Source organism: Ailuropoda melanoleuca, chromosome 13 (assembly GCF_002007445.2).
Source record: "Ailuropoda melanoleuca isolate Jingjing chromosome 13, ASM200744v2, whole genome shotgun sequence".
Lineage (NCBI taxonomy): Eukaryota > Metazoa > Chordata > Mammalia > Carnivora > Ursidae > Ailuropoda > Ailuropoda melanoleuca.
The window spans coordinates 39,504,036-39,517,224 of NC_048230.1; the positions used below are offsets into that span (position 1 = coordinate 39,504,036).

Below are 13,189 nucleotides of genomic sequence, written 5' to 3' on the forward strand. Positions count from 1 at the left end.
CACCCCCACCCCCACCCAGGGCCCCACCTGCAGGCTGGGAGCCACCTCCTGGGACGCTGTTTTTGCTGTCCCGGGTCAACTCTAGGAGCATCATCTCCAACTCCATTTCATAGGACAGACAGAAACAGGCTCAGAAAGGAGCTGTATGTGCCCAAGGACACAGTTAACTGGGGTTGGGGAAGGTGGGGTTGGCCTAGAAGCCATCGTTCTTTGCGTCATACCCCACACCTGAACCGTCCGAGCTCCAGCCAGAGAGGAAGCAGGATTCCAGCGTAAACATCCTCCCAGACCTGGGAAAGGAGCGGAGCTGGAGAACAGAACTTATGGAGGGTGGTGCTGGGGTACACTCCTGGCTAGATCCTGACACCCCTGCCCTGGGCCTGTCTGATTCTACCACCACCCTGCACACATCTCTCCAGGAGAGAGCTGCTGATTTCGTCGTTTGTACCACATTCTCACATCACCTATCTTCTTCCCCTCTTCCGCAACTGACAAATGAGCCATAATAACATGGTAGGAGATATGATCACAGGGGGAGTCCCAGCCTGCGGTGGGCAAGTTCAGTTGGGCACATTTTCTGAGCTCCTTAGTGAGTGCCAAACCCTGCCCAAGATTCTGAGGTTCCCCACTCACCACCCCCCAGCCCTTGCTTTCCAACAAACTAGAGGGCTGGGACCCCCATCCTGTCAACCCCCAGCAAAACCCACAGCAATGACCTGCAAATGGCCAGTCCAGGCCAGGCCCTGATGCGCCCCGCTCTCCCCACAGCTGTGGATCATGCCTGCCTTCGGAGCCCGGCCTCACTTCAGCAACACTGTGGAGGTGGACTTCTACGGCTACTCGCTGTGGGCAGCCATCGTCAACATCTGCCTGCCCTTCGGCATCTTCTACCGTATGCACGCTGTCTCCAGCCTGCTGGAGGTCTACGTGTTGTCCTGAAATCCCCAACAGAGACATGTAGGGGTGGGGCTCGGCTCATGTGCCCACTCAGAGACCCCCAGGAAAGAACCCCAGGCTGGTGGTCACTATGCTACATTACCACCCATCCCCCCCACGCCCCACCCCCGGGCCCCAGGGTAGAATTTGCACCAAAGTTATTTTTCCAGGATGAGTTTTTACATCACAATCAGGACATACCCACCCACCCCAGCATGATCCAGAAGCATGGAGTGACCAGGGAGAGGAGACCTCTCCCTATACTATCCGGGACCAGGCAAGATCTGGAAGTGTCGGCGGCTCTGGCACCACCCCTGATCTGAGGCCTGTGGCCTGGCCAGGACGGCTGCCTGGAGCTGGAACGGCCTGCAGTTCGCCCGCTGCCCCCCACTTCTTGTCTCAGCCACTCCATCTGAGATGATTGCAGGACAGGCTCTTGGGGGTCAGAGCTGGAAGGAACCCTGGAGATTTTCAGTCCTCAAGCTTTTCAGTGGGTGAGCCAAACCTGATTTACAGACTGAGTACAGACCAGTCAGTTCCTGGGCGGCTGGGAGCGGCTGGACAGAGTGCGCAGGCTGCCATCTTCCTCGTCCCCTTATCCTCAAAGGACAAATACATTTGTTTGTGTTCCATGAAGCATGAAAGGTCAGGAAAGACTGACCTAACCCAACGACCATTCTACGAAGGAAACTGAGGCCCAGAGAGGTAAAGCGACTTGCCCAAGATCACAGAGCTAAAGAGAGCCAGAGCCTTTCTACTAAGAATCATAATTCTCAAACAGCAGAACTTTTTCTTTAAATAAAATATTTCAGGAACCCAAGTTTATAACACAAACAGAGCTGTTCTAATTTAAGAGGTGTTGGGGGACAGAAACTTACTTCAGGGGGCCTCCTCTTACCCACCACCCCCACTCCCTGGGGGTCCCCCAGGCAAAGCCCTAGGGCTTCTAATCCAGGAAAGGCATGAGACGGACTAGCAGGGAGAGAACCTGAGAAAGCCAGGCAGAGATTGAAGAGGAGGCCCTGCCAACTAGAAGAGGAGGAAAAATCGGTGGCCAGCCACAGTCAGGTGAAGGGGGGACAGGCTACAGTGGGGACTGGGGTGGGGGCTGGGGTGGGAGAGGTGGGAGCAGCAGCGCCTGGAGCACGGGGGACTTGAGAGGAGGACGCGTCTGGACCCTGCTGGCAGGATGAGGTGGGCAGGTCTCAGAGGCTGCGGGTAGCATGAGGAGGGCACGAGGGGGGGACTTCCCTCCCCACCCACCTCCTGTCCCGTCAGAATGAGGTCTCTTCCGCCCCAAGTTCACGTTCGATTTAGGGAGAGAGAGTGGAGAGGCGAGGTTGCTGTGAGACCGCACCCCTCCCGGGTGCTGGGTGGGGTACAGGAAGAGACGACACCAGACCTGGGAGGGAGGGGGTCCAGTTTGTTCCCTGCCTGGCCACCAAAGGAAAATGTGGCCTGAACCCCTTTGCTGCAGCTCAAGGACGTTGCACCCCACCCCACCCGAGAGGCGGGCGGTCGCTGGTCCTCGGACCCTGAGGCCGAAAGCCTGCACCGCCTCCGGCCCCGCCCGCCCGCCTCGCCGCCTCGCTATTGGCTGCACCTTCCGGGCTGGAGCCCCTGGCGGGGTAATTAACGAAAGATTAATGAGATTCCCAAAGTCAACAGAAAAATCGATGGGCTGAGGAGCCCGAGCAGCGGCTGCGCAGTTCCGCGAGGGTAGGGCGTCGGGGGTATCGGTGCGGGCGCGGGGGCCTCACCTGGACTGAGGATCGGCGCTGCGCCCGCAGTCGGTGGTCAGCCGGCCCCGATGCCCGCCCAGGCCTCAGGTAAGGCGGCCGGCTAGACTCAAGGAGAGCCCTTGGACTGCTGGCGGGACATTCCCGGCGGGCCCACCCTTGACATTCACACCTACTCCGCCCCAAAAACCCGGTTCATAGACTAGGGGAGGAAGGGCGGGTTGACTGGGCGGAGGCCAACCCCTGGCGACCGCAGAACCGGCCCCTCTCTGTCCCCCACCCCAACTCTAGCTCCGTGCCCCACCTCCTTTCCGTGGATGGAGCGCACACAAAAGTCAGCAGGGCGCGCCCCACCTCAGCAGGTCTGGGCGCGCACAGCCAAAGGTGGGTGCTGAGGCCAGAAAGAAGCAAAAACCAGGACGGCTGGGTAAAGGGGTGTGGAGTTGGGACTGCCTGGACGCCAGTCTGAGGCATATTGGTAGCGGCTGCCCCAGGCCCCGCAGTCCCTCGAGTGGCTCGTAGAGAAATCCCCAAGCTCCCAGTCCGCGCTCAGCAGACTCCTCCAGAGCTGGCCCTGCGCTCCTAGCCAGGCGCCGCGCCCAGACGGCTGCGCCGCTTTCATCACCTGTCTCTAATCGCGACCCACAAATCAGTTTGGTGTTCCGCCCTCCCTTGGACTGGCGTCGCGCCGAGGGACGTGCCAGAGGGCGTCGGATTCCTCCTTGTCAGTGCTGGGTGCCCTCCCCCTCTTCCCCGAGACCCCTACGTCCCCCACCCCGGCACCCTCCCCGCGGCGGACCGAATCTCCGCTTTCAGGGCTCCCTCTAGCGACCGTTGGAGGGTTGGATTGGGGGTGGGGAAGATAGGGACAATTGGAAGAGGGCCCTGGAGAGAGGGGACCTGGAATCTTGTCCTCCAGTGTCCCCTCTAGGCCTGCAGTCCAAGCAAAAACCGCCCCTGAAATTCACGAGTAATCCTGACCCTTCCAGCCTCTCCAGGACCTCGGCAGAACTGGAAGGAAATGCACAAATAGCTAACAGGCTCTACGTGCATTTACGTGCATTAAATCATTTAATTTTGACAAAATCCCTATGAGGTAGGTATTATGCATTAAGTCCTCCGTTTATTCATTCGAGAAATCTTTACTGAGCATCTTCTATGTATCAGGTACTATTCTGTAGCTGTACATCCATTTTACATATGGGGAAACTGAGTCTGAGTAGCTTATCCAGGATCACAGAGGTAGTAAGTGCCAGAATCTGGACTCTTTTTTTTTTTAAGATTATTTATTTATTTATTTGATAGAGAAAGCTGAAAGAGAGCACTCGAGCAGGGGTGGGGGTGCGGCAGTGGAGAGGCAGAGTGAGAGGGAGAAGCAGACTCCCCGCCCAGCAGGCAGCCCGACCTGGGGCTCAATCCCAGGGTCCTGAGTCAAAAGTAGATGCTTAACCTGCTGAGCCACCCGGGAGCTCCCAGAATCTGAGCTCTTAATCCTTGGGCTATACTGCCCTGAGAAGACAAAGGAGATTTCTGGGGAAGGCTGAAAGGAGCAGTCAGCGTTGGGAGAAAAGGAGCAGGGAGGTGTCCCTATGAACCTTATGCTTGCTCAATTTAGGCGGGGGAGCCTGGGAGGAAAGATGAAGATTTTCTCTGAAGTCTCCTAAGCTGGGCGTGGATGGAAAGGACTTAATGGGAAGGGTCTATGTCCATGCTTCTTCCCCCAGAAATCTCCCCCCATAAAATGGCAAAGTCAGCCAGCGAGAGTGTCTTGCCTGGGCTAGGTTTGGAGGGTTCAAGTTAAGCAGGACCTGATCTCCACCCTGGAGGAGCTCCCAGCCTGGAGGGGAGCCAGCCATGCCCACAGCGCCTCACCACACAGTACACACCCACTCTCAATAGATGCTTGGGCAGGGAGAGGATGCTTCCCGGGAGAGGGGCTTAAGGTAGGTGGTGAGGTTGGACGGGAACCATTAGTGGAGGGTAGCAGGCAAGGCAGAGGAACAGCGGGCTCCGGGAGCGAAGGGGGGAGGTGGGAAGCCACCCAGGAAATGTGGAGCCCTGGAGCCCTTTGGCTAGGCCTGGATCAACATGGGGGCAGGTGCGCAAGTGTGACAGGGGGGCTGGACAGGGAGGGGGGAAAAGCTAGAGCAAAGATGACAGAGACGACTGGGAAACGGGGACAAAATCATTTGTAGAATCTTTAAGAGAGGACTGAGTTTTGTTATTCTATTTGCCATAAGAGAACCAAAGAAGGTATAAATATCAAACAAGTTCACATGGGAGTATGGGGGCTGGAGAGGCCGTATTTTAAAGCCAAATGCGGTGAGGGTCTTTGGGTGGTTACGGAGAGGGAAAGGCTGAAGTTCTCGAAGCTCAGAGTTCAAAGGCAGAGACAGCAAAACACAGTGGGTTCAAATGGGGCAAGCATAATAGGTGATGCCCCAGCAACAAACATGGGGTGCAGTGGGGGTACCTAGTGCAGCCTTGGCATGGGGTTCAGGGAAGGCCGCTTAGGGAAGGGGGTTTCTGCTCTAAGCTGTAGTCAGTCAAAGGGCAAGGGGGTGGGCATTGTGGGCAAAGGGTGGGGCATGGGCGGACAGGGAGGTGAACAAAAGCCAGCACGTTCTGGGAGCTGCAGCAGGATGGCGCAGCCCGCGGCAGGGAGTGGGGTCTGAGAACAGCGCTGGAGAGGTAAGTCGAGGCCAGACCAGGAAGCGGCAGAAGCCAGCCTCCAAGCCCAGGCTAAACACACGCTGCCTGGTTTCGTTTTGAAAGGCTGCACCGGCCATGCGAGGTAGTTTGGACTTTATACTGAGGGCAATTGTTTGCCTTTTGTTTTAATTTATTATTTCAACCCAAGTATAATTAACATACAGTGTTATATTAGTTTCAGGGGTACAATATAGTGATCCCACAATTCTATACACCCGTCAGGGCTCATCACGATGAGTGTGCTCTTAGTCCCCATCACCTACTCCGCCCACCCCCGCCCACCTCCCCTCTGTAACCACCAGTTTGTTCTCTAGGTTTAAAAGTCTGATTTTTCGTGTCTCCATTTTCTCTGTCCTTTCATTCGTTCGTTGTTTCTTAAATTCCATATATAAGTGAAATCTTGTGGTATTTGTCTTTCTCTGACTGACTTATTTCACCTCAGTGACTGGTTGCCTATGTTGGGCTTGAGTAGGGGAGAGGCACAGAGGTTGAGGTCAAGAAAAATCTAAGGGAGACTTGTGGGCTAGAATGGACAGGCTGGGACCCGAGAGGTTGAGGGGTGAGGGGAGAGGCAAGGAGGGTGCCCAGCTACCTGCTGGGAGAGGTGGTGATGAAGACGCCACTCGCTGAGAGGATGTCCCCCTGGAGGGTGGGGACAGAGAGCACTTGGAACCCTGGGCCCAGAGCACCAAGCATGTAAGGGCAGTGGCATCCCCAAGGGAGAGAACCAGAGGTGGCCGGGGATGGCAAGAGAGGCTCCCAGGTCAGCTGAGGAGAAGCCCCCCATAAGGACAGCACCCTGAAACACCAGAGCATCCCCACTCTCTAGGGCGGCTTCAGTCTCACAAGGAATGGGTACCCAAAGGGTCCACAGGGGAGCGTGCTGGACTCCAGGCTGGGGCCCTGAGCTGCAGGTATGGGGTGACCCGATATCTGGGCCCAAGAGAGGCGTGACAAAGAGTGGGCCTGAGTGAAGGCTTGAGGAAGTTGAGAAAGTAGCAGGAGACATTCAGGGAAAGAGAAAAGTCAAGGATGGTGTTCCCCATGTTGTGCTGGGCATTCACGGGTCATCCAGGAGTCGGGGTGGGGGATGGTGCATACGGAAGTCAGTGCCGGTCAAGCCTGGGGCATAGCATGCGTGCTGATCCCAACCTGTCCCTTGTTCACCGCAGACATTGCAAATCAATCCCAGAACTTTTCCCCCTAAACCTTAATGCGCTTTAAAATTAATTATAATCATATAAATAATACGCTTTTAAAAACTAGAGCATTAAACCACTCCCAATCCTAATACCCTCTTACCTTCCCCAGAAGAAACTCCGGCTGTCAACCTGGTGGGCATCTTCTAGACCTTTTAAAAGGAGTAATTTTATGTATACTCATAGGTACCCATAATAGAGTATTAGTTCAAATGACAGCATTCTTTCCCACCACACCCACACTCAGCCTCAGGATCCTGTCCCACACAGCAGGCCAGGCAACCGTCACCCAACTAACTGGAGTCAGAACACGAGAGGACACTTGCTCGCTCCCCCTGGCTTCAGGAGGGAAATACCTCCCAGAGGTCAGCAGAACACAAGCTGCCCGCTCGTGGTGAAAAGTCACAACCCCAGAACATGTCCAGTGTCCAGACATGATGCAGATGCCCCTGGCTCTCTTAACAAACGTTATTTTCCTTCTCAAGATCAGGCACTGAGGCAGAAAGTGGGACAGCCCTGCAGGGGGCTGCGAGAGAGGTATTCCTCAAGCCAATCAAAATCATCCCTATGTTTATTTGGAGCACAAAGAATTTCCATACCCCCTGGTCTGTTTGAACCTCCCAGGTCCTGTGAAGTCGACAGAGAGGCTGCTGTTATTTCCGACCAGGGAGGTTGCAGAGCCTGCCCCAGGTCACACAGCAGTTCCCTAGCTGAAGCCGGGACAGCCTGGCAGCCCACCAGGACCCTTTCTCCCCAGCCCCTCTTCAGGCTCCATCCGTGGCCTCCCCAGAAGCGCAGGAGACTGGAGCAGCCCCGGCCAAGGGGAAGCCAGTGGACGCGGCGGGGGCCGAGCACGCCTCACCCCAGCAGAAGTCCTGGCTGGTGCGGCATTTCTCACTGCTGCTGCGGAGGGACAGGCAGGCCCAGAAGGCAGGGCAGCTCTTCTCGGGGCTCCTGGCCCTCAACGTGGTGTTCCTGGGCGGAGCCTTCATCTGCAGCATGATCTTCAACAACGTGGCCGTCACGCTGGGCGACGTGTGGATCCTGCTGGCTGCGCTGAAGGCCCTGTCCCTCCTCTGGCTCCTCTACTTTGCCGCCCGCACCACGCGCCACCCCCACGCTGTGCTCTACCACGACCCTCACGCGGGACCCATTTGGGTGCGGGGTGAGTGTGGGAGCACTGGGTGGACGGAGAGGGGTGGGGAGGGAGAGCCAGGTGCAGGGGGGGTGCCAACGGCCACCTGGCCCGGCCAGGCTCCCTGGTGCTCTTCGGCAGCTGCACCATCTGCCTCAACGTCTTCCGGGTGGGCTATGACGTCAGCCACATCCACTGCAAGTCGCAGCTGGAGCTCATCTTCCCTGTCATCGAGATCATCTTCATCGGCGTCCAGGTGACAGACTGCCCTCCTCCCCATGCCGCGTGCACACACTCCCTGCCCGTGCCTGGAAACCACCACGCAGGCAAACACATACGGGGCCGAGGGGACGCACACACGTACCACAGCCCCCCACTACTGCCTGCCTCCACGCACCCACATCCACGCACACCTACACGTGTGTGCCTGCATCAGCACAGCCAACGTGTCACTGACATGCAGACACCTGTAGATACGTCCACCCGTGCCTACTGGCGTATGACCAAATCTACACACCCCGCCCAGGTTCACAGAGCTACGACCACTCGCGTTCCTGAATCCCTGTCCCGTGCCGGGCATCATGCTAGCCATTTCTTTGCATCATCCTTTCCATCCCCCCAGTAAGTAGGCATCCCCCTGAGGGGTAGGCATTTTAGCCTCATTTTAGAGCCAAGGAGACTGAGGCTTTGAAATATTTTGCCAGTGGCCCAAGCTGACACAGCAAGGAAATAGTAGGGCCAGGATCCCAATCCAGCCTTCCTCACTGTCACTTCCGTTGTAAATACACACAAGCAATTGGGGCACACACCCCACGGTTCTACCACCGCGACCCCAGGCCCTGGGCTCAAGGCCCCATCTCTTTCAGACCTGGGTGCTCTGGAAACACTGTAAGGACTGTGTTCAGGTCAGGACCAATCTCACCAGGTAAGATGGGGCACTTTCTCTCCCTCCAACTCCTGGGTCCCCCTGTCCCCCCGCTAGTGCCTGCTCCCACAACTTCCTTGGACATGGTGTCCCTGGGGCCACCGGTTAGTCTGGGAAGGGGTCCCAGGGGTCCCAGTCCTGAGGGCTGCCTCCTCCATAGTCCTCATGCCAGATGGGATCTGGCTTTGGGACAGAGCGGTCACCCCAAAGGCAGTGATGATGAGGGTGGGGCACCTGGGGAGCCGGCTGGGCTGTGTAGGCAGAGTGTGACACGTCCTCCAGGTGTGGTCTAATGCTGACCCTGGCCACAGATCTGCTGCTGTGGGTGCTGGCTGTCACCAACGACTCCATGCACCGCGAGATCAAGGCTGAGCTCAACGCCCTCATGGAAAACTTCTCAGGTACAGAGGAGACATGATCCCCAGCCCTGAATACACGCACACACACACACACACACGCACACACGCTACACTCCCTCCCAGAGCGGGAGAAAACTCTGGAGGCCAGATCACAACTAACACTGGTAGACACCCTGCCCTCATTCTGTGCCTGTCCCATGGGGTGCTAGCCCCCTGCAGCCCTGCTCCAGGCCTCCGCCTCGCTGTCAGCAAGCCACTAATCCTGGCGGGGCTCTTCACTGATAAATCCGGGTGTGCACCCCACCCCTACTATTAGCATTTTACTTGCAAGAAACCAAAAAGGCTTCAGAACTGAAAGGAGTGTCTTCCTAACACAATTGCAGATACCTGGACATATCGGGAGGGACAGAAGATTTCGGAGCCGAAAGAACTCCTCAGAGAGTTCCATGTGCCCAATCCCCTACCTATACATTCTGCCCTTAGAGGCTGTATCCCATAAACCTACACGTGGGACTCAGCCGCACCCGTGCGTATAAAGCACCCAGGTGGCATCACCATCCTGACCCGTGTGCAGCCAGCCTTCCCAGCACATTCACGCATTTACACACCCACGGCAAAAGTCATGTGTACGGTGGGTATTCCTCACACTCAGACACATTGTTCAGAAGAGCTGTGCAAAGAGAATTTCTTTGGCAAGTGACATCACAGATTCTTTCATTACTAAAAAAAGCTGAACATGCAGATGAGTAAAAGAACGGGACATAGCCATCATCTAGACATAATAATTACTAACATTTTGCCGTATTTATTTCAATGTTTTGCTAAATTACGGAGATCACAGCATTTCATCTCAAAACATTTTAGTGTGCATCCCTTTAAAATAAGTATATTTCCCTACACTACCACAATGCTCTTCTAATTTCTAACAGAATTCCTCAACATCATCCCCCATCCTCTCCAACGATCTATATTCAACTTTCTCCAGCCAGCCTGTGAAATGTCGTCTATGATGGTGTGTTCAAACACGCAACGTGCTTGGTTGTTCCATCCCTTAAGTCTCTGTGTTCCTAATGGCACTGAGGTTTGTCAGGCTGCATCCTAAGGGTGGCATTTGACTTGTGCTCCTCTTCCCTGTTTTGCCTGCAAACTGGAAGTACGGACCCAAGTCTTGATTAGATTCAGGTTAAACACTCTGGGCACCAGCGTTCCACAGGTGATGCCGCGTGCTTTGCAGGGCACCTGACGGCGAGGCCAGGTGCCTGATTACCCCCCAGCGCGAGCTGCTCAGCCAGATCCTCCCGTTACAAAGTTGCAGATTTCCTCTTGCGCCCGACCAGTGACCTGTAGAGGTGACATTTGACCCCAAAGACACCATGTGTTGAATGCTTTAGGAAAGCGTGGCACCTGAAGCCTGGGATCTCTTTGTAAAGAAATGACCATCCTGTGATTTCTGATTTCTATCTCTGGGCCTCAGTTTCCAGGTCTGTAAAAATGGGCGGCTGGGTCCCTTCCACCTCTGGCATACTCCAGGGGCACGGGACTGATTTGTGCAGCTGGTTTCCTCCGAGCAAGGCCCACCTGAGTAACTATCCCTTCCTGCCCTGCCCCCTCCCAGGCAATGACACCAACACCTGCCTCTGTCTCAACGCCACGGTGTGCGAGGTCTTCCAGAAGGGCTACCTGATGCTCTACCCCTTCAGCACCGAGTACTGCCTCCTCTGCTGCGCTGTGCTCTTTGTCATGTGGAAGAACGTGGGCCGCCGCCTGGCACCCCACACAGGCACCCACCCCGGCACCCCTCCCTTCCACCTGCATGGGGCCATCTTTGGGCCACTGCTGGGACTGCTGGCCCTGGTAGCAGGCGTGTGCATCTTCGTGCTCTTCCAGATCGAGGCCAGTGGCCCCACCATCGCACGCCAGTACTTCACCCTCTACTATGCCTTCTATGTAGCCGTGCTGCCCGCCATGAGCCTGGCATGCCTGGCGGGCACGGCCATCCACGGGCTGGAGGAGCGAGAGCTGGACACGCTCAAGAACCCCACCCGCAGCCTGGACGTGGTGCTGCTGATGGGCGCCGCGCTGGGCCAGATGGGCATCGCCTACTTTTCCATCGTGGCCATCGTGGCCACTAGCCCCCATGAGCTGCTCAACCGCCTCATCCTGGCCTACTCGCTGCTGCTTATCTTGCAGCACATCGTCCAGAACCTCTTCATCATCGAGGGCCTGCACCGGCGCCCGCTCTGGGAGACGGCGCCCGAGGGCCCGGCAGGGAAGCGGGAGGCTGAGCCACCCCGCCGGGGCTCCCTGCTGGAGCTGGGCCAGGACCTGCGGCGGGCCTCGCTGGCCTACATCCACTCCTACAGCCACCTCAACTGGAAGCGACGGGCGCTCAAGGAGATCTCGCTCTTCCTCATCCTCTGCAACATCACGGTGAGTGGGAGCATTGACTATCCCAAGGGCGATCGGCGTGTCCCTTGTATTGTCAAGGACACCTGCCTCTTTCCTCCTAGCCCCATGCTGCTTGACAGCAGTGTCCCCCCGGCATCCTGCAAGGTGCCTGGCATGACTGTGCCCAGCACGTACCTAAGTGCTCTTTACAAATATGTAAGATGCTCCCCTTCAGCCAGTTTACTCTCTAGTTGGAGAGACACGGGGAAACCAGCCAGGGAATTAGCAAGTAATTGATCACCCCCAGAATCTGGTCCAAGGAAGAGATCACAAAGTGCCAGGTTTTCTAAAAACTCTCTAGCGGAAGGAGTTAACCATGACTGCTGGGTGTCTGGCAGCTGAAGTCCCACGTCCGCCTCTCCATGCTGTCACTCTGCACGCTCACCCCGTGCAGCAGGCCCCATTCGGCACCATCACTGTCCCGTAGGGCAGATGGGTAAACTGAGGCTTAGGCGGTCCCACAGCCTGTCAGTGGCACTGCCGGGACAACCAACTGTGGTCCGAAGGCACGATGAACACCACGTTCCAGGTGCGTTGCTCTGGCAACCCCTGAGGTGCTGAAGCCCCGGCCACAGGCAGACCACACGCCGTAGCCTGGCCCGAAAGTGCAGTAGGAGCTCAGAGAAGGAAGTGCGGACCAGAGGGGCCAAGGGAGGCCTCATGAAGGTTGAGTCTAGGCCTTGAGAAAGGGGCAGAATTTGGACAGAAGATAGGGCCGGGTGGAGGGAACAGAGAGAGTCAAGACCGGCAGGAGGTGGTGGAGGTCGGGGCACAGGGGAGCCCAGCTTGACAGGGCAGGCTGGGCCACGGCTGATGGCAGCGCGGGGCCCATGGTCCACCTGGAGCTCAGGCTGGCATGTTGGGAGGTGGCTGTGTGATGGGGTGGGGGGATGTGGCCAAGGAGTGGGGGGGGGGGAAAGACTGGCTTTGAAAGCCTAGGGCTGAGGGGATGTTGGGGGGGGCTTGCCCCCCCTCCCGAGCAGAGTGCCCTGGGGCATGGAGAGCCTTCTCCCTGATTCAACCCCCTCCTCTTCTCCCCAGCTGTGGATGATGCCTGCGTTTGGCATACACCCAGAGTTTGAGAACGGGCTGGAACAGGACTTCTATGGCTACCAGACGTGGTTCACCATCGTCAACTTCGGCCTGCCTCTGGGGGTCTTCTACCGCATGCACTCCGTCGGGGGGCTGGTGGAGGTCTACTTGGAGGCTTGAGGCTACCCAAGGACCAACCCCCAGCAGAATTCCCAAGTGCCAAGACTGGGGAGAAGGTAGCCCAAAGCCTCTGAGCAGGGGCGCCTAGACCAGACTGGGTTCCCCAAAGCCTCCCCCTCCCCAGATCCTCACTGAGGTGGGGGCACTGTCTGCAGCCCAAGACCAAGGGCAGGACCTGGACACTGAGCTTCTGATGCCCGTGCCCGGGACGTGCGTGCCCCTGCTCACCACCACGATCAGTACAGCCCAGGGTGCACCCCAAGAGGCCTGAGTCGAAGAGGGCCGCTGCCACCGAGCCTGGCCGGCCTCAGGGGTCTGCCTCCTTCTGCGGGAAGGACACCTGGTCCGAGCTCAGCCCAGGAGATCCCAGAAGCTTGCAGCCCAGCAGGCGGCCCTGGCCCTCCCTCGCCACGTACTCTGTCTCCTAATGAGTTCATTAATTAGCTACCAGGCAGGGTTCAACAGCTCTCTCTTGCTGCCATAAACCCTGTTTGTTTGATCGATTACACTCAGGCTTCGTGACA

The 13,189-nt window shown here is 57.1% G+C and overlaps 1 protein-coding gene across 3 annotated transcripts; it reads left to right on the forward strand.

Annotated features, from left to right (window-relative positions):
* Window positions 1–2,063: 2,063 nt before the first annotated feature.
* On the forward strand, window positions 2,064–13,168 carry OTOP3 (otopetrin 3). 3 transcript variants are annotated; one of them, XM_034640928.1, is made up of 7 exons: window positions 2,067–2,765; window positions 7,344–7,751; window positions 7,863–7,977; window positions 8,588–8,646; window positions 8,958–9,047; window positions 10,621–11,435; window positions 12,495–13,168. In XM_034640928.1, the coding sequence occupies exons 1-7, from the start codon at window positions 2,747–2,749 to the stop codon at window positions 12,663–12,665; spliced, it is 1,677 nt and encodes a 558-aa protein (XP_034496819.1). In that variant the 5' UTR covers window positions 2,067–2,746; the 3' UTR covers window positions 12,666–13,168. The 3 variants fall into 3 exon arrangements, with proteins under 3 accessions (XP_034496820.1, XP_034496819.1, XP_002919921.1); XM_002919875.4 differs by having other exon boundaries at window positions 2,076–2,765; window positions 7,841–7,977; window positions 8,929–9,047; XM_034640929.1 differs by lacking the exon at window positions 8,958–9,047 and having other exon boundaries at window positions 2,064–2,765.
* Window positions 13,169–13,189: the final 21 nt, after the last annotated feature.